Source organism: Falco peregrinus, chromosome 13 (genome assembly GCF_023634155.1).
Source record: "Falco peregrinus isolate bFalPer1 chromosome 13, bFalPer1.pri, whole genome shotgun sequence".
Lineage (NCBI taxonomy): Eukaryota > Metazoa > Chordata > Aves > Falconiformes > Falconidae > Falco > Falco peregrinus.
Genome location: NC_073733.1, coordinates 5,385,429 through 5,410,444, shown reverse-complemented (window position 1 = coordinate 5,410,444; position 25,016 = coordinate 5,385,429). Strand labels below are relative to the sequence as shown.

Below are 25,016 nucleotides of genomic sequence, written 5' to 3'. Positions count from 1 at the left end.
ATAGTCCGGGATCTAGCGGCTGGCTTTCTGCCCGGTGGAGGTGCGGGGCGAGGCGAGGCAGGTGCCCGCCCTTCGAGCCCATAAAGCCCCGGCGCCCGCGGGAAGAGCGGCGGTGGGGATTCGCGGTTCCGTCACGGTGGGGTATGCCGCCCGCGCGTACCCTCCGCCGCCGGCCGCCCTCCCGCCCACGGTGCGGATGAATACTATGGGGCAAGTAGTCCCGGGAGGACTTGAGCCGGGAGAAGCGGGCGAGTGCGGCAGAGGGGCGGGCGCTGGCGTCGGGGCGGCCGGTAGGAGCCGCCTGCAGGGAGCCGCGCTGCCCCGCCGGGCTATGCCCGCTCCGCAGGGCCAGCCCCGGAGCTGTTGAGCGGGCAGGATGGAGTCGCGGTGGCGGAGCCGTAGCTTGGCTGCCGGCTGCCTGGTGCTGCTGCTGGGGTGCTGGGGGCCGGAGGAGGCGGTGGCGGCGGTGAGTGCGGGGCGCTCTCCTTGTTCTCAGGCGCTATCCCCACCGGGCGCGGCGGCAGCGCGGAGCCTTGGGGAGGGGGGCGCTTTTGGAGCACTCTTCAGAAATGGGGGGGCTGAGAGGGGGCTTCCCGGGGGGGCCGCCGGCCGCGCTGGGGCAGAGGGGGCTGCAGCGGGCCGCGGCCCCTGACAGGAGCCCGGCGACGCGAGGCCGGGCCGCGCGCGGGAGGGTCCCTCGCCGCTCTCAGGTGTCGGGGCTCCGGCCCTGCCTGTCCCCGGACAAAGGCTACCGGCGTCGGAGCGGCTCGGCGCGGCCCCCCCGTGCCCTTGGCACGTCTGGGATCGACGGCGACTGCGGGAAGGCAGGAGGGAGCGTGAGTGCGAGGCGGGGGAAGCCCGGGCGAGCTTTGTGTGTGCTCTGAACCCGCTGCTCCTCCGGGACAAAGGCGGACAGAGCTTCCCCCCCCCCCCCCGCCTTTCCCCCGCGAAGGACCTTCGTGGAGAGGTGCTGAGCTCCGCCAGCGAGCCTTCACCTGCAGCTGTTCAGGAGCGCCCGGCGGTGGTGGGGAGCTGGAGGCTCCTGGGCACGGTTTGCCGGAGGACTGTGGCTTGGTTTTCCTCAGGGTTGTGGTTCTGCTTTCTTACACCCCGGCTGGGATGCTAGCGGAGAGGGTGCATGGGTGCAGTGTTGCAGAGGGTGCGCGGTAGGTGGCCCGGAGAAGAATTTTGTTTTCTCTCTTTGGGAGAGGGATGCTATCCCAGCTTCCCTGGAGCGGCTGGGCCTTGAAACTGAGAGGGGGCAGAGGTGATTGCTAGCTTCCCCTTTCAAGGCACTTGACAAGAACTTCAGCTGTTAACAAGTGGTGAAATTAACTGAAAGGCCCATGCTTTGACATTGCTTAATTTCAGACTTCTACAATCCCTTCCTCTGGCTGTTAACTTTTTCTAAGCTTACTTGGAAGGTAATGCAAACCCAGATTTCTGTTGTTTAGGATTAATCTCGAGTTGATAAATCAGTATGTGTTACAGTAATAGGTATAGAATACCTTTCTGCTACAATCCCCCCCTGCCCGATTTTGTAGTTAGAGCTGACAAGATCTTATTTGTCTTGAACTCTCCTTTGAAGTGCATTCCTTTACAGTGAAACTTTGTAGACCTTTCATCTGCCCTTCCAAAAAGCAAAGCAGCAGCCATAATATAATCCCTTCTTCTTTTACTCTTCCTTCTTACGGTGCCCAGGTGTGTATCCGAGTGTAAGTGATACTAGTGTGCCACCAGTGCTTACTGGTTCGGAGAACTACAGTCTCCAGCTGTCTGTAATACCAGTTCTGTTGCTCTGTTAAGTACCGCTTCACCCCAGGCTACTTCCCATCACTTTCACCCCTAAAGAAGGATCTGGTGGGTCCCACCTACAGGACTTACCTGTTCTAGCAGATGGGGGTTGAAGGTGGGGAGGTCTGCATACATAACTGTGGCCCCTTTCTTCAGGAAAGTGCCCAAGCAGAGTTTTGTGTATGTGTGATTGGTGAGAATCTGTGGGGTCTGGGAAGGGGACTGTGCTGAGCCTGTTGCCAGTCCACTGCCTTGGAAGAAATGAAGAAAGGAGAAAAGACAATGGTGGAGTTCCTGGTTCTTAACACCACCTTGTGCTACAGCCTCTCTGTAGGGTGGGTCCCTTGGGGGATTTACTACCCCACATCGAGATAAGATTAACTGAAGACCCAAGGGCTGGGGCCTGGGGGGAGGGGAAGGGGAGAGACCTCTGTTCCAACCTGTGTAAGTCCCACTGACACTTCGCTTTAGTGTTCTGATGTCCTTGAATCTTCAATGATGGTAACACTAAATGATGCCGATCCTTATTAATGAGGACCAGCGTTTTATTTTTCTCATTGTCGGAAAGGGTTGAGTTAACACTCTTAACAGTATGCTTAACACACGCTGTCTCATCTATTAATTTTGTCTTGTCAGAATCTTCTCTTCCCCCCAACAAGATAAATCTGGTGGGTTGAGTTCAGGTCATTCTGGTATACTTATTAAAATAATATCTGAAATTGTTATTCAGCTTTGCAATACACATTTCAAATGCAGAATTCATACCTTGTTCGCTCCAGATTCTTCAAATATTGTATATGGCTATGTGGTTAGTTATAGGGTGGCAGAATGTAGTTGAGAGCCCTCTGCGAATTGGACATAATAGGAAAATCCCAATGACTTTTTAAAAAACCAAACCTGCTGAAACATCGCACTCAAAATCTGAACAGTGAAATCCATCTTTACTGCTGGGTTTTCATAGCCCATCGTCTAAACTTGGCGAGTAGAATATGAATCTTGCTATGCGCTCCTGTGCAGGCTCACTGTTGGTGTAGAATGAAGGGTGTAACTGCTGGTGAACAGTGGGGAGAGGAAAAAGAAAAAAAAAAACCACCACGACCAGCAGGGACTCTGAGAACAGTCTTAATTTAGACAAGGAGAATGAATGAGGTGGGAGATGGTGTCATCAGTGCATGAAGTGATTTCAAGTTACACTATTTAAAAAGTGCTTATTTGTTGTATGGTTTCATCAGAGGCTACAAGTGCTTATAATGAATGTTAAGGGGCAATATTATTAAGTGCTCTGCTGGTTTTAATATAAATCTACATACATGTGTACAAGCCAATTAGCTCTTCCTATAAGGAGATTTTTCTCCTCTCCTAGCAAGTTTACTCTTGCATTGTGTTGTAGAAAAGTGATTATAAGTTGTGACTGGGAAATCTGTTTAGTTAAAGAACATAGATGGGCTAGATCCTTGAATTGTGGTAATCTATGAAACTCACTTGAAGTTAGTGATGGTCCATTGGTTTATATTTTAAAAACTTTCCCTCATAGTTAAGGCCCATGTTTTTAGAGTGTAAATGGACTTTGTCAGCCCAAAAGTTATTAAGAATGAAGTAATTTCTGCAATGTCTTTTTTTTTTTCTTTGCCTTCTATTATAACTCCAGTTTGACTGGAAGTGTGGGGATGAAAACAGCTGTTCAAATATGGTAAGGCAAGATAGGTATTATCTGTGTTAAAGTAATGTAGTATTCAAGTAAGTTTAGTTGATTATATATGGTTACCTCTGAAAGGAAAAAATATAAATACATGCTACCATGTAATTAATTACTATGTACTTGATTAATATGGTTAACCTGTAAATGATGGTCATCTGTGCTTCTCTTTTTTTTGTCATAACTATTTTATCATGGTAATAGTGGTTGTTATTATTTCCCATTTCATAACTGACTGGCTCTTTCTAGTTATGAAAGCTAGGTTAGTAAAAGCAGAAAGAAATGGATGCTGGCTTTTAGGATTCAAAAAATATTTCATCCTGAAATTCCGTGGATATGTCTTGATTAGTCATGCACAAGACTTTCTCAGTTTCATAACATCGAGGCTCAAGCCCTCCTGCTTGTGACTTGTCATTTGGCATGTGTATTACTTTTGACCTTTCATGGCTCTTAAAGATGTAGTAAAAGTTGTATCTCAAGGTGTGTTCTGGCACATATTAAAATACAAACAAATTGAAAGAATCCTGAATGAAACTTAATGCAGAAACCATTTGAACCATAATATGATCTTTTGCAGCTATGCACACAAAACTTTTATGCATCTTATTCAGTTTTTCCACATGATGGAAATAGACTGATAGTTCAGTGGAAACTCCTAGGCTTTAATTTTCCTGATCATGAATGAAATAATTGCTTTCAGCAAGTAGATTATCTTATTTTAAAGTAGAAAAAGAAATTTTCCTGGGACAAAAATATTAAGTTATTTAACAGCAAATGTAAATTTACATAGTGATCTTTTTCTACTATGAGTAAGCAATAATACTTATCATAATGCAATCAGTTGCTGTTGGTTTTACTAGAACATGTAGAAACTTTTCTTACTGATTTCAGTTGTTTTGTAATATATAACATCCCAACAAATCTAATATGCATATTTCCTATCTGGGCTAAAGTGCAGTAAGGCATCTGTTCCACACATACAGCAAAGATGTATTGTGCGTTTTTACCTTTCATTCACTTAGGTTAAAATGCTTCCTTCTCTGACTGTATGGATTGTGTAAACTCTCCACTGATATCACCACATAACAAGATATCTAGATAACACTCACTTATACGTTCTAGGAATAGTATTACGCAAGCATACTGAATGGAAAGCAGCCTCTGCCAGTAATGATAATACCAGACAAACTGCTTTTTAAGATGCTTTTTGCTTATCTGTTTCATAAGGCTGTATGGACTTAGTAATGTTTAAAACCACTGGGGTGCTTTTAGGTTCTTGCTGTATGCAGTGTTTGGCTGTCAGGCATTGGCTGCAGACCTTTCTGTGCTGTAAATAATCTCTTCTCAAGAGTATCTAAAATAAAACCTGTTCAAAAGATACAGTGGTGGTACAGATTTTAAGGATCCTTAAGCAGCATCCTTTACCCTCTTGTGAAAGGTTAGCAATGCAATTAAACCTTATCACTGGTACAGTGCAGCTTCTGAAAAGGGAAGCGTGCTAAGCATCCTGGTTATGTAATTGCTAAGTGTGTGGTATGTGAAGGAAAAGCTTCAATGTAATGTGAGTTTGTCAACAGAATAAACATAGCTGAGCTGAAGAGGAGAGGGTCCCGTTAAAAAAAGAATCCTAATGCTTATTTGAAGAAAATTGCTTTGCAATTGTCTCAAGTCTTTCTTGGAGAACTGTTGTGAGGAGATGCAAGGAGTGAAGAGGATGTGATCTTAATTTTAGGAGATGGATATTGGGCAACTATATAATTGCAAAGCTGTATTGCAAATGAAACATTTTAGCTTAAACTTCTTAATGCTTTAGTCTCTCTCCCTCTAAAAATGATAATTAAACTATAAGGTATTGATGGACAATATCAAAGTCTTTTTTCCAGGCAGCCTAAAGATATAGGTGCCTTTCACTTGCAAAACTGCTTCTCTGTTGCTGTGATTTGAGAGTGAGTCTGGACTCAACTTCCTGAGGCCCCTTCCAGCCTGAATTATCCTATAAGTTTAAAATTATGCAAGCGTACAGTTGTGCACCTAGATGTACTTTAAGATAACTTGCATATCCTGTAGTCAAAAGTTAATCCTAATTAGAATCATAGAATCATTTCAGTTGGAAAAGACCTCAAGATAAGAGTCCAGCTGTTAATTGTGTAGTTAAATTGTGGGCTGGAATATTCATGTTTACTTAAATGCTTTTTTAAAGTTGCATCTAATCAAGAAGCCAACTCCTAAGCTGTCAGCACAGCATCATTCAGAACTTAAATTTTGTATTCTCCTTTTGTGGCAGATATCTTATGCAGTGTGTGTTTATGTATTATTCTGTTATAATGTAACAAAATAAAAATAAATTGTCATGGCAGTATTGACAATGCGTGTGTTTTGTCCACCTGAAGTGTGTGTGTTAGGAATCAGAAAAAGGAACTTTAAAGCTATGGATTTCAGCTGACTTTGACAGTGGTAGCCTTCAAGGCTCTTGGTTGGACTTGTCCCCTCCAGATTGGAGGGGAACAAAAATAGTTTGGTCTCATCTGTATTTTGTTTCTTTTACCTAATATCTACAGAGAATTAAAATGTCAGAATCTAATTTCAATCTGTTCTCTCTCCTGGCACTGTAAAAAGCATCTGTGTGCAATGCACTTAAACTACAACCAGAAGTAAAATAGCTATTCTCTACAAAATGATTCTTTTTATTGAGGCATATAGCTAGACCTGCAAAACTGTCCTACTGTAGTCTAATATGACCCCACCGTATGCTAGGTAAGCTTTGCTACTGCAGCTCTGCTGAAACCCCTGCTTTCCCTCCTTTTAACTTTCCCTGAGATGAGCAAAGCTGTATTCACTTTCCAGGCTGAACACTGGCTAGTAAGTCTTTTTGCCAGTGTCTGTGCATCATCCAGGACTTTCTGCTGAAATATATTAAATGTGTTGGAAGGCATGTTTATTCTAGGACTGACTTTAGTTGTCAAGGTGAATCTTGGTTTTAAACCACACCATTAATTTAAGGCAATATTTATGCTGTACTGCTTCCTAGGGAATTTGGATGCCCTTAGAAATCAGAACTAAATAACCCTTGGTTGTAGCTGAGGTGTAAGTATGTGGTAGATACCCCTTCTCTAGAAACAGTGAGCATGCAGGAAATCTTTGATTTGTATGGAAATGTTTCACTGGTATGAAACTAAGACTCTTAACTTCTTTCTCCACTGTAATAGTTGTGTGTCTCACCTCCTTGTGTTATATTTGGACGTGTAGTTATGGTACGTAACATCACCTGATTGGCTTGGTAGAAGAACTTGAAGGCTGACTGGTCTGTTTGAGCCTCTTGTGCGAGGCTGAGGTAAGATGCTGCCAATTGCATCGCAAACTCACTTGAGAGCCATGGCAAATAACCAGCAGAGCTGTGTTGGTATGGCTTCGTCCAAGAGCCTGAGACTGCAGAGCAGTTCATGAGAAAGGTAAAGCTTGATATAGGGGCCTTTCAGCTCAGAGTGTTTTAGGAACCACTGCTGTAAGTGACATAAGCTATAATAACTTTTTAGTACTTTTGTATAGAAAATTAAGCAGAACTACACTTTTTCTTTCTAGATTAATTTTCTGTTTGACTAACTGCCTTTTTGTGGTGTTACTGGACTAGACAAAAATACAAAACCTTAATGCGCTAAACAAAATCTGGCTTTATTTGGCAACCATAGTGGTAAAGTGAAGCAAGTTGCCAGCATCTGTACTGAGAGACAGGCTGTAAGCTTTGAATATCAACACTGTGTGTGGGTGTGTTGTTTTCTTTTTGACAGACTCCTTTTTCTACCTAAAGTCTTTCAGGAACTTCAGGTACCTTAGAGGGTTGGCAGCATTGAGTGGAAGAAGGGCAGAAGCTTGTAGGTGGTGTCAGATGTTGCACTTTACATTTTGTAACTTGAGTTACCCATATACCATCCATAACTGGTATTTGTATGGCTGAGAAGTCAAAGCCTTCTGTTCATCTTGTAGCACCTTCTCAAATACAAATTAGATCTCACATACATAAACACGTGCACTAAGAGGCATTGGTATGTTGTATTTAATGTAGTAGAGTGCAATTTGGATTCTTCTGTGAACAAGAGGAAATAAGGTAACTGAGTTTCTCTTGCAACTCAAAAAATAAGAAAAATCCCAGAGCACTTGATAACAACGATGGGGTTTGAATGATGTTTCAAGTCTGTAGTGAGGTGCTTGGAATTAATCGGTTGCCTGAGTTTTGTTCCGAACTTCTGATATAGGAAGGCCATGCCTTTCTACCCTATTACTTTGTGTGCTTTTGCCTCTGAAACCCTTGCAAGAAGGGTGCTGGGGCTTTTTTTTGCTTGTCTATGATGCTATAGGCTGGCAATCTTTTTTTTTCCCCTTTCATCAACTCCTTCATGCTGTTCTTACAGTAGGAGTTTTCTACTTTTCTGTCTTAATATAGAAAGATGTCACTTAACTTGTATACTAGTATAAACAGCGTGATATGAAAAGGGTGACTTGGAATCCAGGACTACTTAAAAGATCAATGCCAGATCAGGTTATTTTTCATTAAACTGGACTTATGGGTCCTTCTATTTTAATAACTACCTGTTGCTAAACAAATTATATTAAATGCTTTCTGGCAGTATTTTTCATCTCCATGTGCAGAAAAAAGTTCTGTGTCCATGTATTTAACTTCTATCCTGACCACTCCTTTCTCTGCCAGTTTCCTGGTAGTCATACTCTCATCCTTTCCCTTTTTTTTTTTTTTAATCAAGCTAGGAAAATTGATTTTGATTATATATACTGGACTTCTGGGTATTTCTCCAGTACTCTGAAAAATGTCGAGAGTTTACAGTGTATTCAGAATAGTTAATTTTATTACTGTCCCCTCTGGTTCCCAGCCTTTAATTCCTGCATTCTGGGTGAAAATATAACAAGCATTAATTCTTAACTACGTAAAGCTGTTGAGCTTAAGCAAGCATTAATTCAACACTTGCATTTGATTATTTTTTGGCTTCACCTTGTTAGTAATGAAGACTAATGTTCCTTCATTAAGAGATATGTTGATAAATCATGAAAAAGACTATCTGGAGTCAATGTATCTACTAAACAGTGTTGATTCTTCAGAGGCAAACCTTTCTCTTTATGCACGTAAATCCTGCAGGTGTCTGATAGAGAGGAAGAAAATGACCACCTTGGGCCATGAACTGCACTCTTTCTGCACCTTGAATTAAAGTAGCAGTTATTAAAACCACAATTAAATGGCTTTACTTAAAGCAATGAAAACTAACATGACCTGCAGGCAAGGCTAGACAGGCCTTCAGCTCCCAGAAAACTTGATTTCCTGACAAGAAATGTCACTGCAAAACAATGTTTGGGTGAAGGAGCTTATGAACTCAGTTTAAAAACATTTTTAAAATAATCCTTTTTATGGGGCAGTGATTTTTTTTCTTCGGTCAACTTACTTTGAACCAACCTGTCATACAGAATGACAGCAGAAGCCATAGTCTCTGAAAGGCAAAAGTAACTTCTAGCTGTCATTCAGACAATGTGAACTTACTTAATCAGCAAAAATACTTATTCTGAATTAAAGAACATGTCTCTTGTATATTTAACCTTAAAAGGCAAAGGTATTCAGAAGGAAAAGTAGGCTTCTTCACTGGACTGAAAAATTGAGGATTTGTTTGACTTCTCCTATCTCTTTTCATCTGGTCGCTGTGTAGTCAGACATGAGGACAAAACCTTGAGGCTTCTGCAAAACCATTACTTTTTCTTAAGTCATTTAAATATTTAAAACAACAAGGAGAAAATACAGAGAGGATGACAAAACTTGTAAGGCTTGAGTGTCTTCTGTTTTGGCAGTCAGCTTAACTTCAAATATTCATTCAGCCCTTTCTTAATGAGGAAAGTAGTGCCATGAAAATCACTGGAAGCCTGTGCCCAGAGCCTGCCCAGGCAAACAGTAAACACATCGATACAGAAGCTGGTATCTGTGTTGGTGAGATTTTTTTGTATTTTTGACTGAAGGGAAAGTGTATATGTAATGTCGTTTACTTTCTTATCCAGAATGATTATGGAAACTTCTTGGCAATAGAATTGGTGACACTCCTCCACACATGCTTGCACACACACAAAAGTCTTGAAAGTATCTTTTTCTGTTCTAAGAAGCTTTCAGACTCTTAAAGTAATAGTAGTAAAAGTGTTAAGACATTTGTCTAAAGTATGAATTTTTGTATCCTAAGTGAACCTAGAAAATTCCTTAACTTTAGACTTGAATGAGAAAATGCTTGTTGACAGGTCTAGTCATGCTCAGAAAATGTGTATTTTTAGAACATCAGCATACTGTACCTAAGTGAGACTAATCAAACAGGTCTCTTTAAAGAACCTTAACTTGCTTGTATACTACAGAAGTAGCTGTGGAGGAACAGCACAGCCAGTCATGGCAGTAATGGAAATAGGACTTTATGGTTTTTTCTTCTTTTTGAACAGCCAGGCGAAGTATATGTGTTTAACATCAAGAAGATGGTGGATCACTGTGAATGTATTGCCCTAAACTTCACTGTAAGCTTTCCATTGTCTTTCTTGGTCTTAATGGCAGAAAGGATTATGTTGATAATTTTGGTAGAAGACTATTTAGAATAATAAGGAAGCCCTTAAGCTTTTTGGTAGTGTTTGGGAGTGTACCAGAGACCAACTTTCATCAAACACTGATCCTGAAAAAAATACTGTATTATCATCAGTAGCTAAAAGGATTCAGAGGACAAATACAGAAGGTGGATTTTTAAAGTATAAAGATGAATTTCTGAATGCTAATCATTATGAATTAGTAATGAAGTCTGGAAAAATTCAGTCATGAAAGATTTTGCTGCACTTGAACAGCAATTTTATTGATCATCTTAAATATGCTGCCTAAGAAGCTTTGGTTACTTGCTTCAAAACACTGTCATGTCTCCTGGAAGAAAACTCCTGTTCAGATCAGTGTGTGTATTCATAATGCTGTAATCTTTGGACAAACTTCTCTGGCTTTTTTGGCCTTTGCTTCAGACAGAGCACTTAATTTCATGTTTTGTACTGTGATAGAAGATACTGATAAAATGTTTGACATACCTGAGATCTGAAATGTGAGCTACAGTTGTACCTTGGTAGTTGTTTCAGTACTGATTCTGTATTCCATTCAGCTTTGAAGAGCTGGAGAATTTTAATAAGTTTACAGTCTTGCCCTATGCTTGATGGGAGAGCATAAGCATAGAAAACTGTATTGGGTTTGTGTTGCAAGGCTTTGGTAGCAGGGGGGCTGCAGCGGTGGCCTCTGTGAGAAGCTGCCAGAAGCTTCCCCCATGTTCAATGCCAGCGGGCTCCAAGGACACATCACTGGCTGAGGCTGAGCCCATCAGTGATGGTGGTAGCACCTCTGGCATAACTTATTTAAGAAGGTGGGGAGGAAAACAGCTGTGCAACAGCAGTTGAGAAAGATGCATGAGAAACAACTCTGCAGACACCAAGGTCAGTGAAGGAGGGAGAGGAGGTGTTCCAGTCACTGAAGCAGAGTTTCCCCTGCAGCCTGTGATGAGGCAGGATGTGTCCCTCAGCCCATGAAGGCCCACGGTGGAGCAGATACCCACCTGCAGTAATGGAGGACACCACGCTGGAGCAAGCGGATGCCTGAAGGATGCTGTGACCCCATGGGAACCCTGTGCTGGAGCAGGCTCCTGGCAGGACCTGAGACCCTGTGGAGAGAGGACCAGGCTGGAGCAGGTTTGCTGGCCGGGCTTGTGACCCTGCTGGAGCAGGCTGTTCCTGAAGGACTGCACCCCGTGGGAGGGACCCACGCTGGAGCAGTTCGTGGCAGACTGTCTCCCATGGAAGGGACCCCACACTGGAGGAGGGGAAGAGAGTGAGGAGGAAGGAGCAGCAGAGGACGTGTGATGAACTGACCACAGCCCCCATTCCCCATCCCCCTGCACCGCTTGGGGGGAGGAAGCAGAGAAGTTGGGGGTGAAGTTGAGCCTGTAAAGAAGGGAGGGGTGGGAAGAAGGTGTATTTAAGATATGGGCTTTATTTCTCATTACCCTATTTTGACTTTTGGCAATAAATTAAGTTAATTTCTTTGAGTCTGTTTTGCTTGTGATGGTAATTGCTGAGTGGTCTCCCTGTCCTTGTCTCAACCCACAAGCCTTTTGCTGTATTTCTCTTCCCTGTCCAGCTGAGGGGGGGAGTAGTAGAGTGGCTTGGTGGGCACCTGGCATCCAGCCAAAGTCAACCCACACCACAAAAGCATTGTTGGACTTAACACTGAATACTTCACGGAAATGTAGATAACAATTAAAAAGTGCTAAAATTCCAAGCTTGTCGTTCATTGTAGAATCACAGGAAAACTTTGGCTGGAAGTTTAATCCTCCTGCTCCCAAGGCTGGATCAGGTAACCTTTTGCTCAAAGCAGAGAGCTACTGTCTTCAAAGTTCTCTATTTGTGCTTCTTATAGTTGCAGACTAAAAGGACATTGCAAGAGTATCCTCTATTCCAAACTTTGCTTGCTGTAGGAATACAGTGAAAACTTTGTGGAAATGCTCCTCATACTGAGTGCTTGTAATTAACCTACCGGTTACTGCAGGATGCAGAACATATATCACAAACTTGCAGGAGGTTATTTTCTTGGCATGTGTTCCGCTCCAAATAGCACTTGTGGGAGTTGGTATATTCCCTGAAATGGGGTGCCTCGGGGAATACTTTCCCTTAGAGAAAGTGACTTTGTTTTGGAATGTGTACAAATGCCAGGGGCTGTGTCTCGCTTCTGCCAAGCTTAAAACTGAACTGCATCTCAAGTTTTCGTAGTACTTGAAGGCAATTTCCTATGAATGGATCTCCTCACTTTAATAATTATGGAACCTTGTGTGCTCTCCTTGCCTACTCCTACTTTTATAAACTGACAGTATCTTTGTGTGATGTTGCAAGGAAGACAGCTTACTGACATCCTCAGACTTGGTCAGAGATTCTTGGGCTAGATGTTGTTAACTTGCTGCTGAGTAGCCTGCAGAGAGTGATTGTGAGTAAAATAAATTGCTGGAGAAAACCATTACTATATATGTGTCAAAGGAAGGAGAAGGTTAAGGCTATTGCTGAAGATTTCTTCCCTTCCCAAAACAATTAGTACTCTACTATTTACGCAGCATCTGATGAAAGTGACACTGTGCTCACAAGTTTTACGTGGATGGTATCCCTCTAAATATTTTGAAAAAGGAATATTTGGGTTACACATTTTAATTGGTGCTTTAATAAAGAGACAATCTTGTGCATGTATTTTTTTATGTATTCATATTCTACTGAAATATTTTTTATTATTGAACTTGGGACAAATACTGCATTGTGACTGTCTTAAATGCCTTTTTGTGGTATGGAGGGCAATAGAAACAAAATACAGAAAAAATTGTAGAGGCTTAGACATCAGCTTTTGTTTAAAACAAATATAAAGTGCATTTCCTTTCCCTCTGCTCCCTTTTCTCTAGCACTGATCAGATTTATTTTGCTTTTCCTACTACCGATACAATGTTAATACTTTAAAAAACAGTTTTTCAGTGCTTTTTGTAAAGATCTTATCTATGGTTCTTTTAGCTAGTTCTTTGGCATGGGTTCAAATTTTTTTGAAATGTAGCATGTCTCTGTCAAGTGTGACTTAATTCCTAGGGCATGCTTTCTGTTAAGTGATGATCAGTGCAAACCAAATGTAGTGATTCTCAGGATAGTGTAATGTATAGCCTCTAGATGTAATCTCTGTAGTGTAAGGGCATGAAATCTGTTTCTTCTAATCGAGGTTGAGTGTCTAATTCCAAGATCTGTGTGTGCTAGATAGAATGATCTATTGGTGCTAGCCTGCAGCTGTCTTTTCCAGCATTTTAAAGGCAATAAAATACATTCAGGCCCCCTTTTTCTTTGCCCCAGTGAAATAGTCTGTGGGAAATTAACTGTTGTGATCCTCCATGTCACACTAAGGTTATTTTTCATAGTAAGGTGCACCTTGCTATGAAGCACCTCGCTTGGTGACAGGTGCTCTAAGGAGGCCCGGAGCTATCGCTGGTATATAGCCAGTGTGTTAGTAAATGAACTCAGGAGGCTAACACTGAGGGCTGCTCTATCTGCTGAAGTTAAGCATGTGAGCTCCTCAAAAGGCATCTGAGAGCTCCCACTAAATATCCAACTTCTATCAGCTTTAGGAACTTTTGAGCCCATGTAGATAAAAGAAGAAAAGGGCCTCCCAACTCATCAAGCCCTGATGTTCCATTCTTTTGGAAGTGCCTCTAGCTTGTGGGGTTAGGACAATTGCTTTGTCTTCCTTCCTTGTTTAGCCTGGCCCTCTTCAGTGCCACTTACTTTTTCAACTTTGATTACCTGAGGCTGGAGAGTAGCTTTTCTGTTAGTATTGAGCAATACAGAGCGCTGCCCACAGTGCTATCTTCAGGTATTAAAATGATCACACAGAGTATGCTGATGCTACAGGCATAAACAAATGATAAAACAGCTTTCACTAGGAGAACCTTGGAGCTATGATACTTGGTCCAAGAACTGAGGGAGAATGGAGTTGATAATCACCTCCACCACAAAAAAAAATCCCCCAGATACCCACCCAGCCCTAAGTGAGTTAGGTCTTGTTCTAACAGTTAAGAGGGTGTGTACGACTTCAGATAACATCTCAATGCAATATCACTGTGCACAGCCTCTATTCTTTTTAGCGTGTATACTCGCTTAATCTTTGGTATTACTTTAGTGCTTTCAGTAGTTTCAAAATAGACCACAGCAGGGTTGGATTAATCTGCAATGCTATTCTATTTTGCCTCTCCTTTCTCAGAGGAGGAAGCGGATTTCTGTTCTTGTGTGGTCTGCTTCATGCACTTGACCCATGAAGGTGCACTTGTCAGTGACAAATGATTGACGTCCATTAACAGCACTCGGGAACTGAAGCTTCCTCTGTTGCATGTTATATGGCTGAAGGTGAAAAACAGGACATTTCCTAAGGAGTTAGTTTGGAGCCTGTATCTTTATTCCATTTCTTTAACCAGGAAAGGATTAAAACCAGAAAGACTGGTGTTATGACTATAATATTTGACTTGCAAGCATATCTGAGGCTTACAAGCCTAGCTGACAGGTCTAAGTTTCTGTTACATTTGGACATGGTTATAGCAAGTGGCAACATCTAACACCTGTCATTTGGGAAAGGTCCTAAATGACTAGTAAATCTTAACCTGTAATGAGTACCATATGGCACTTCTTATTTGCAGCTGGAAAAAATCAGGAAGCCTCAAGAGGCTAGTGATTAGAGTTGTGTGTAAAATTCAAGTAAAACTGAGACTTCCTGAAAAGCAGAGTGGCATGGTGTAAACTGCTACTGACTCAGTGTCAGGTACTTAATGCTTGTGTCTCAGTGCTGGTGTTGGTTGCAGAAATATGTAACTGGATAGGTAAAAATGGAAGCATGCTTAAAACAAACCATTACTCTAATTTGCTATATACTTAAGAGTTTGCTTATGGTCTGTGTAAAAGCTAGAGGATGGCTTGCGTTCTGAGTTCAGCATTTAGAACTGAAATGGGGAGTTGTGAAGTGTAGACTGCCTACAGAGGTGATACGAAACTTGTCGATCCCCAAAGCCTCCCATTCCAAAAGAGAAAAGCCAACCAGAGTTACTTTGTTTAGGGTGTTTCTCTATTAACACTGTCTAGAGGTTCCTGCAGGTGCTGCGTTGCCTGCTGAGGAGGGAAATGTGGTGTTTAGCATCTGTCAGTTCATGAAGATTTACTTGGAGATAAAGTGGGATGAGAAGACCACCTGGTAGTTTACATTCTGGTTTTAGTGCTCTTTGCTTTCACTGTTTACCAGGAGGTGTACTTGCTGTAAATCTAAATATACGTGCTTTTTAAGGTGCTGCCTTTGGATGGCAGCATAAAGGTAGTACTTAACCTGAGTTGCTATTAAAGGAAATCATTGCAAATTTATAGAGCATGATGTGGAGCTGTTTGGAAATGTGTATGCGTTAGGACAGGAGTGCAAGTGCTTGGCTTCTTAGGTCTGTTCAGTTTTAGCTGTGAAATGTTTATGAGAAGGGCAGTGGATCTTGATATGACTATTTGCTTTCTGTGTGTCTCATCCAGTAAAATATACTACACTGAAGCCCATTCTTTGTCTTGTAATACTTAACAGACCACAGAAATGTATGAGTTTTCAGAAGTGGTGAGAACTGTCCATGTTCTTTTCCTTGCTTACAGTTAAGTGCAAGGCTGGCAGCACTCATTAAAGCAGAGTGGCAACCATCATTTCTGAAGAGGGAAGCTTTGTAGAAATACGGTGAGTTGCAAGGACTAACTCTGTTCCTTGTGCTGCATGCTTAAATTTTCTTCATGTCCTGAAGAGTTTTCAGTCTTCCCTCTCTTAAAGCCAAGTATGGAAAAAGGGAGCAAGGTCTGGGACTGCAGGGAAGTTGACTGGATGCCCAGCTGGGCTCATGCACTTTCTGTCCTCTTGTCTGGTTCAGGGATCAGATACAGAAAGATCCTCTCAGGCTGCAACACCTGCTGTTCCAGGGGAATAACTTCTGTGCATGTTTGCTTGTTGCTTTTACCTTAACTGTTAAAAAAGGGAGTTCGGAATCCCTAACTCCTGGGAGGTTAAAAACTCTTTCTGTTTAAGCTTCTTCCAGCTGACTTGCAGCCTCTCTGGAGCTTGTTAGGGATGAGTCCTTCCCATTTTTTTCTGTTTCTAGAAAGTCTGATCAGCAGTTTAGGCATTTGAATAGCCTGCCCTTCTACTCCCCTTGTTTGCCAGCTGAGTCTTTTGTGCAGCAGTAGCAGCTGCTTCATGGCAGGTCACTCGACCTGTCAAAATCTGTAGGTGAATGCTTCTGTAGATCTTGTCTCTGAACCTTTCTTAGGAGCTTCCAGGAAAAAAGAGAGAAACTGTTCCCTGTGTTGCTCTCAGATTTATAGGGAGAAAGCTTTATGGGCTGATCAGTGCAGTTTGGGGATGAATAAACAAGCTTTTGGGTGTTAATTCAGTAAAGAGACTGAGTCCAAAAGTTTTCTGTGGTCAGTCTATGCCAGCTGGTCAAGGAAAAGTCTATTGCTACAGATATTGCCTTTATTTTAACTAGAAACTGCTGTGGAAGATAACCTTTACAGAGAACTGTGTGTTAAAAACCTGTAATTAGTTTGGTTTAAAGCAGTAAAATTCTGTATCGTTTTAGTACAAAGTACAGGCAGAAAAATTCAATCTTCTTTAGGAAAGAGCTCACCTCTATTTCTTGTGGTTTAGTGTTTTTAATATACACGTACTTGCTTAAAATTTTTGATAGTCTAAAGGTAGTTATGCCAAGGTTTCTCTTGCTAATGTTTTTGGTTTTTTGAATGTTTGAAGAAGTAGCCATTTAATTCCAACCAAATCATAGTAGCTGTATTCCAAGATAAAATTAATGGATCTGTAAACTTTCTGTGTAATCAGAACATTTGTGGTCTGGTAGATTTACAGCGTCTCTTCCAGTTATATTTCATGTTATTACTATAATATAAGCTATTCAGTTGTCTAGATAGCAAACAACCTAGTGCTGCTGCTTAAGAGGAAAAAGAAGGGTTGGTTAGCCATCAGGTGTCTCAGAATCTGTTTTTAATCTGTCTCTGTTGTGTTCACAGTGGTCAGAACTGTGGCTACTACAGCTAAGAGCTTACTCTGCAAGTCTGAACAGATCTTGCATTGTGCAGACTTCAAAGAAAGATAGTGCCTCAAGGTGTAACAGGTTAAATTACATGTCAGAAGTTTCCTTACTTAGGAGAGAAAAAAAAAGAAGAAAAAAAAAAAGGAGGCTGGTCAACTGGTCAAGAACTTATGAAACATGTTTTGACTCAAATTTTAGAGCATGAAACTTATTCTCATACTATCTTTAGCTAGGTAAATTGAGGGAAACAATTACTTAACAGGGTATGTAATAATATTTTAATTCAGATTCTGCTTTAGAAATGTTACTGCTCATAAATACAATACTTCAGTGAGATAAGAATTATATGGATTATCAAGCTATGATGACTTTGGTGCCATAGTTGACTTCACACAGTTATTTGAGTGATAAACTGCAGACTTGTACTCTTGCTAAGCCTAATGATTTCACATACATGCTAAGCCTAAAGAGCATGTATGTGAAATCATAATTAGAACTCACAATAGCAGCTTTAACTCGCTTGTCAAATCCTCACAAAACCTTTTCTTTCTTGGTTATATTTGTGTCCAGGCAAGTGAAAGGAAACTCAACTTGCTGAAGATAGATGGTGAAATCTTTGACCTGGATGAGTAGTAAATCCTTAGCTAGATAACTGTGCAGGTGTTTTGTTACACAGATCTTGGCAAGCTAATAAATGTGTGTTCTTTAGGACCACCATCAAAATAAAGCTTAATCTTTGTCTGTTTGGGACTGAAGGCTGAATTTCTTTTCTGTTGTGGCTGAATTTCTTTTCTGTTGTGAATAGAAGGATGAATAACTGAGTTTAAGACTTTTGCATGGTTACAGTAGAAAGAGTACTATAGTCTTCTTCCTAGGGCAAAGGCGTTTGTAACTGATACTTTTTTGTATTTGAACTCACTGATTTTAATAAAAATGAATTTATAACAACACAACCAGTCTTTATATTGATAGAATTATCCAATATTTATGCTCCCTTTTTCTCCAATGTTAGAATATTCTTATGTTTCCTGACTGGGAAGCTGTCATATTTGAGGGTCATATGCAGAGGGTGATGTTAGTAGCATTTAGGCAACTCCTGTAGCAGCTAGAATAACTATGTGAGGTGCAGGATTTGTCCACTCTGTATAAGCTTCATTCTAGAAATAGGTCTTCGACCATTGTCCAACAAATAGCTGCAGTATCTACTGTGAAAATTCGGTTCTACCAACCTTAAATCGTAACAAGAGCAAATGATGAGATGTTGCAATTCTGCTTGGGACTGCAGCTTCTACAGTTTCGTGAACTACGAAACACTGTTTTACTGATTCTCAGCATCAAAGTTGCATGTATTTGAGTTAATCTAGATATTATAGGAGTTCTAGCAAATAAGTTTATGTTACCAAATATGTGGTCTAGAGACAGACTTGGTGATTTGTGAAGTCCTATTTCATTGTTTTCTGGACTAGAAGACTTCAAAAGCATGGATTTTGGCTTAATTAACACTTCCATTGTTTCCAACCCCTCTCCCCCTTCATCTTTGGCAATCAAACCCCAGTGGGGGTGATGCTTGCAGTGTAAGAATTTGAAGGGTTTGATGTACTAGTAGTTCTTTTGATACTGGGCTTTGTGGTTTGGTGTGATTCTATCAGAATGTAAGACTCGGTATGTCATTCAGCTTTTTTCTTTGCTTTCCAAAGAAAGTATTACTGTGTAAATTTCATTACCTGCTTAGCTTGCTAACAAGAAAACTGGTCCTGTGATGCTGGTAAATACTGAAGGGAGAGACCTGAGATGCTTGATAATGTGTCTAAAACTTACAAATAGCACTTGCTCCTAATAGTATTAGCTTTTATAACATTTGGAAGGAAAGGGGAAAAAAAAAAAAAAGCCTGAGGTATTTAGTCTCTGTGTCCATCCTGAAGTTGAGATTATACCTTTGAATACCAGTAATTCATTACCTGAGTAGCTGCAGTTAAACCTGCTGCAGATAGTAGCATGAGTCATGAGCACATCAGCTTTGCAGAAGCACTTTTCTTACTCTTATCTGCAAAAAAGTATACCGGATTGAATTGCAAGTTTCAGGTTCAAGAACTCTTAGGGGACACAGACTATGTACTATATGGAAGCCCTCAAAGATGAATTGCTTTTGAATGAGTTTCATTACCGGTTCTTCCTTTGACCATTCTAGTAAATGGGAGTCTTAATAAAACCAAACTATCAAAAGGCTTGATTATATGTGTTCAAATAAATCCTAGTGAAGTCATTAGAAAAAAGTATGGGAACATACAAATGCAGGACACAAACAGCAATTGCTGCAGCGTGACTTGTGTGCTTATTAACATTTTTTTCTAGCCTTTGCTGCTTACTGTCTGCTCTTCCCTCACAAGCTGTGGAGTATTGTTCCACAGTTCAGTTGCTTCTGCGATCAGAGCATGTTGCAGAGTTTAAAATTTGCTTTAAAATTCTGGCCAACTTCTCCTAGGCAGGATTTATTTTAGCAATTTCTGTGCATCTTTTCCCTCCTGGAGGGAACTTTTCTCACCTGAGGAGGTAGCGTACAATATTGTGGTGTCAAATAACTGTCTGATTCCTTTCAGGACAACATCTGTTTATGAAGCTGGTGTGTGCATGTTAATCCCAACAGATGTTGCATGCTGAAGCTTGGTGGTCATTTAAATCTCTGCGGGAGTCTTAATACATTACAGGCCACACCAGCATTTAAAACCAGTGACTGTACACAATCAGGTTTTGATTCTTACTTGACCTCTTGATGCCACCCAAACAGAACTGTCAAGAAAAGCTTGTAGTCTGTCAGTACAAACTGCATTGCTGGGTAGGTTCAGTAATGTCACTATGCTCTCTAGAAATGAGAGGGGTTTATCAAACAGGAAATTCAGGATTCATGATAAAATAATACGTAAGGAGGATGTTGGAATAAATTGCTCGGTCTGTAAATGTTCAGACTCTTTCTTGTTTCTTTCTTTATCAAACAGTTGGATGTCTGCATTGAGTGTTCATTTGTGAGCAACTTGGGTCATGTCAGAACTCTCCTGATAGCTTACAAAGGCACCTTATTGATTCATCTACTGTGCTTCTGTAAGAAGTTGCACCCCTTTCTCTTGATTATAAGTTTCTAATTGGTAAATTTCAAACCCTGTAAATGACTGGCTTCCCTCCCCATACCTGTAATCTTTCCCATGGAAAGAGTATTAAAATATTGTTAAACTCCTATATGTTCAGGTACCTATACATTATTTAAGTACTAGTGCATACTTTAGTTCGGGGTTTTAGATATTCCCTACACCTCTCCTTACATGCACACAACTGTTTAGTTTCCCTGTAGTTGTGTGTATGTAATGGTAAATCACTTCTGAAGCAGGACTAAACTCCCTATCTAAATCTTTTAGTTAGGCAGCTAACGTATTGCTTAAATTTTGCTGTGTTGCTTTGATTCTGACAGACTAAGGTATCAAGTCGGGCTAACCTACCTGAAGCCATTAACCAGTCCTCTATAACTTTTATTAGCTTGCTCTTAGTAATCAATAAAAGACATTCTCTTTCTCCCTTCACAGTTTCAGGAAGTCCTAAGTTGCTGTTCTCTCTAGGAATAGCATTCAAATACCTGGTGGGTTTTGGAAGTATTTTGTCCAGTGCTGTTGTGAATGGCAGCTGGGAGGTGGGGAGGGAGTGGAATATGCTGAAATTGCCTTGTAACTGACATCTCTAGGCCTGATGAGAAAGGAGGGGAATGTGCCCAATACTTAAGACAGGCTTTTAGCCAAAACAAATTTTGAGAATAATTTAGGATTATTCATTTCACTGAACTGACTGTAACAAACCTGTGGTCAAGAGTAAGAAGTGACTTTGATTTCAAATGTGTTTCAAAATTTTTTCTTCAAACTGAAAAACAAATAAAAAAACCCCATTCTGTTAGTGGCATAAAGCAGTTTTCCTCAGTCCATGTAAGACACAAAAGACTGAGCTTGTTCTTGAAGAATTATCCTTTGACCAGTAAACCAATACCATCCCTCCCTTTATATACTAATGAAAAGAACTTGCTCTCCACACATGGATTCAATGGGGTAGAAGCTGTCAGGAAAATCCAATGAAAGGATTAGCTAAACTCAAATAGATTAATTAGAGCCCTTGATTGTGTCTTGCTATGCAAAAGTCACAGCAAAGGGAATGGCAATGATAGTGAGTTCATCTTTACAGGTACGTGGTGGGGAGTGGGGTGAGGAAACACAAATGCAGTAGGTAAGAAGAAAAATTGAGCAGTTTCAGTCTTGTTCTTAAAAGATGCCTCGATTCCTTATCCATCTTTGTGTAGTTGAAAATGGAAACATTATAATAGGCATGGAGATTGTGGCCAGCTCCTTATGATCAAGCCACAACTCACTATTACATCCATTTTTTATCATCTTCCCTGTCACATAAGGCAACATGTCCTAGTGGCCACGGCTAGGAATTGGACTACTACTGAAGGCTTCTGGCTACCTAATACAAGGCAGGTGACTTGTTCAGTTCCCCAAACCGTAACAAACATAGCAAGTGTAACTTTGACTCTAGACCTCAGTGGAACTCTTCATTTTCCCTGTCTGAAAACCCAGTAAAGTCACCTGATTTTCAGAACTAGTGGCATTTAAGCTGTTACTAAGGGCAAACTACTGATTGTAACCATACAAATCTTGTTCCTGATGTAGATTTTTCTATGCTTGAATTGCTAGTCATTGTATCTGCTTTCTTTGTTTGATTGAGGTATAAATAACTTGCTGTTCACGTGGAGGTGAAATTCCAAGAGTTGCTACGCACAGTGTGGAGCCTGGATTTTCTTTGCATTCATATGAGATGCAGAATTAAATCTGTGACATCAGAAATCTCTAGCCTGTGGCTGCTGAGTGGCTTTCAAACTTGTACTAGCTTGTTTTGTAGTATGCAGTCTCCTGTAGCACAATTTTTGTCCCTGCCTTCCCAAGTAAAAAAGGCCTTGACATTATTGAAAGTCTAAACAAGAAGAAAGTTTTCACTTAGAATAGGTGATTATGCTTTTTTTTTTTTGCTGTGCCAACATGTTTTACTTTATGTTGGTTTTTTATGCTGTACTGCAATATGACTTCTAAACAGAGTGATCTTGATATAGTACAAATTCTCAGGACTTTTCAAACTTTTTAGTTAAAAAAACCCTTAATTTGGTGGGGATACAAGCTAATGCAAATAAGAAACACAATCTGCCAAATACAGCTTTTGTACAGGAAGATAAGTGACTGCTGAGGGAATATTTCTTGATAAGCTTGTGGGTGAATAGCTCTTCCCAGGATTTAAGCCAGAAATTGCTACCATTTGATTACAGTGGGAATTTGAAGAGTTTTTTGATTACAGACTTCTTTTAGCTTCCCTTCATTGCTGTCTGGGAAAGACCATGTTCCCTTCCCGCAAGTAATGCGTCTGAACAGGATATTCAAAACCATCTGTCAAAAAGTGTTCAGTGAGTACACCTGACTCTTCAAGAAAAGCTAATAGTATATGTTAAGAGGCTGCTCAAAGTGTGAGGAATCCAGTCTGAATATATAAATTACTTTGGGAGGCAGCCACTGGTCTAAAAAAACTCCCACTATATTGACCAAATTAAAGCACTTTTTTTCTTCAACAACTTTATAGAGAAAGATGTTGACTCATCTTAGAAGCTTTTTTTTTTTTAATGCCACAGAATTGGGAAGGATACACTTTACCATCCAGCATCATATTCACCATTATTTATTGCCAGCATATACAGCAAGGGCCTTCTTTGTCAGTTCTTTCAAAATCAGCAAAAGTCAATCCCTGATTCTAAACAAGCTGACTTAAAGATCACTTCTCTCTGCTTTATTTTGGGACATGCAGAGTTGGGAGGCTGGGTATATGGGGAAGTGCTGGGATCTGAGGGGGAAAAAGACTTCAGGGGAGGGAGTGAATCTTACAACTGTCTTCCTGCTGCTTAGGAGGGTGTAGCAAAAATGGAGCCAGGCTCCGCTCATCCTGCATAGGTTAAGAGGCAACAGATAGAAGTTGCAACATAGGGAATTCTAGTGAGATTTTTTTGAGGGGGAAAGCTTCACCATGAAGGCAGACAAGGAGATTGAGGGCCTAGAGAGGCTGTGGAATCTCTACCACTGTATTCAACAACAACAATAACCACAAGTTATTCAACATGCACCTGGACAAGGGCCTGTGCAACCTGCTCCAGTGCAACCTGCTCCAGTTGCCCTGCTTTGAGTGATTCCTTCCATACCCAATTATTCCATGATTCCATTTTCTTTATTAATTGGATCTATTTTGTGTAGTCTTGATGCTGACAGGATCACTGTTGAAGATGTGTTAACACTAACAACGTAATTTTCTGCAGTGCTACTGTAAAGACAGAGTAGCAGAGGGTAGAGACTCTGAGTTTCACTGTCCAAAAACTCACCTTCACAAAATCGTGTACATCTAACTTGTTTTGTGAAGGGACAACATAATCCCAAACCAGCTTTTTCCCTTTCAGCTTCCTTTTCTCCCTGTTCATCCCAACAGTTCCCTTGTACATGAAAATTCAGGAAATCTCTATTGAAAACATTCTCTGGAAGCTGTGAAGAAGACTAAATGAGTTTCTTCTGTCTGTAACATAAATAAATCCCTCTTATGTGGTGTAGGGTCTTGATGATGCTTTCTATGTGTGTTATTTTTGACTATGTGTGTTTTACCACTGTACAGCTTTTGGTGGTTTTTAATGAGTGCTGATTTACTTTATTTTTCCTCCCCCTGCCTCTTGGAGGCAGCAAAGATTTTCATGTAGCTGCCACTGTGCTATACTTGTGATGAGAAACCAGCACTGCTGGTTAACGAGCTAGGTTAGTTAACGAGCTAGGTAACTTGCTTTTGCTTTGTGTTAGGCTTGTCCTGTGAGGCAAGGGAATATTGCATGTAACTACGGTTAATCCCTTTTAAATGAAGCTTTGTTAACGAGATTAATCCTAAAACTGGTTCACAAGAAACTTGCTTTTTTAAAATCCACTTTTAAAAGTGAAAAGGATCTGATAGCAAATTCACAGGATAACTTGTATGGGAGGGGGACACATCGGAAGGTCATCTAGCCAAACTCCCTGCTCCAAACAGCGTCAGCTATGAGGTCAGGCCAGGTTACTCATTTTGTCCAGTCTGATGTTTGAAAACCTGAACTGTAAATTTCACTTTAGGAAATGCCTCAATGAACTGCTGTTAACTAAGAATTCTGAGTTTTCATAAACATCAAATCAAGAAACTGATTACAAAAGCCAGATGGAAGATTTTGAGAGATGCCCTAGTCCTGTCATTTAGCATTACTGCTGGACTTAAAACTCAAAGCTGTCTTTTGCTACAAGATGCTTTAGTTGGTCCTGGGTTTGGGTAGCTCCAGGTGAATTAAGCTACTTCTGTGGTTTCAGTCTGACGCTTGGTAGTGTGTTTAGGCTAAGAGCCAGGACATTCCTATTGCCAGGTAGGTGATGGGTCATGTCTCTAAATGCTTCTGTGATAACGAAGACTAGAATTCAAGTGTGGACGTACTTTAGATCTGACACACCAACTGGTTTCCTGCTTGATTGAAACTTTGTACATAATGTTCTCTGTAGATTACTGGGGGGGACCCCAAATGTTCAGCTCTTCAAACTTTCAAAGTATGTGCTGAATGTTTTTAGTACAATGCTGCACCTGTTCTCAGAACAAGTTAAACTCTGAAGTATTTCAGGTAGTGTATCTTCCAATGTGGCTCATCGTTTTTAACTATTAAGAGGTTTGAAAATTGATGACTACATGTATTATGTAGAGACATTCTACAAAAAACTCATTTGTTCTAGAAATCT

At 40.8% G+C, this 25,016-nt stretch overlaps 1 protein-coding gene across 1 annotated transcript in view; it reads left to right on the top strand.

Moving 5' to 3' along the window:
• The first annotated feature begins 258 nt into the window (after positions 1 to 258).
• COL4A5 (collagen type IV alpha 5 chain) overlaps positions 259 to 25,016 on the top strand; it is an 86,152-nt gene continuing 61,394 nt past the window's right edge. The window contains exon 1 of the mRNA XM_055818146.1: positions 259 to 466. Coding sequence (XP_055674121.1) covers positions 377 to 466 — 90 coding nt within the window. The 5' untranslated portion in view covers positions 259 to 376. The remainder of the gene's footprint in view (positions 467 to 25,016) is intronic.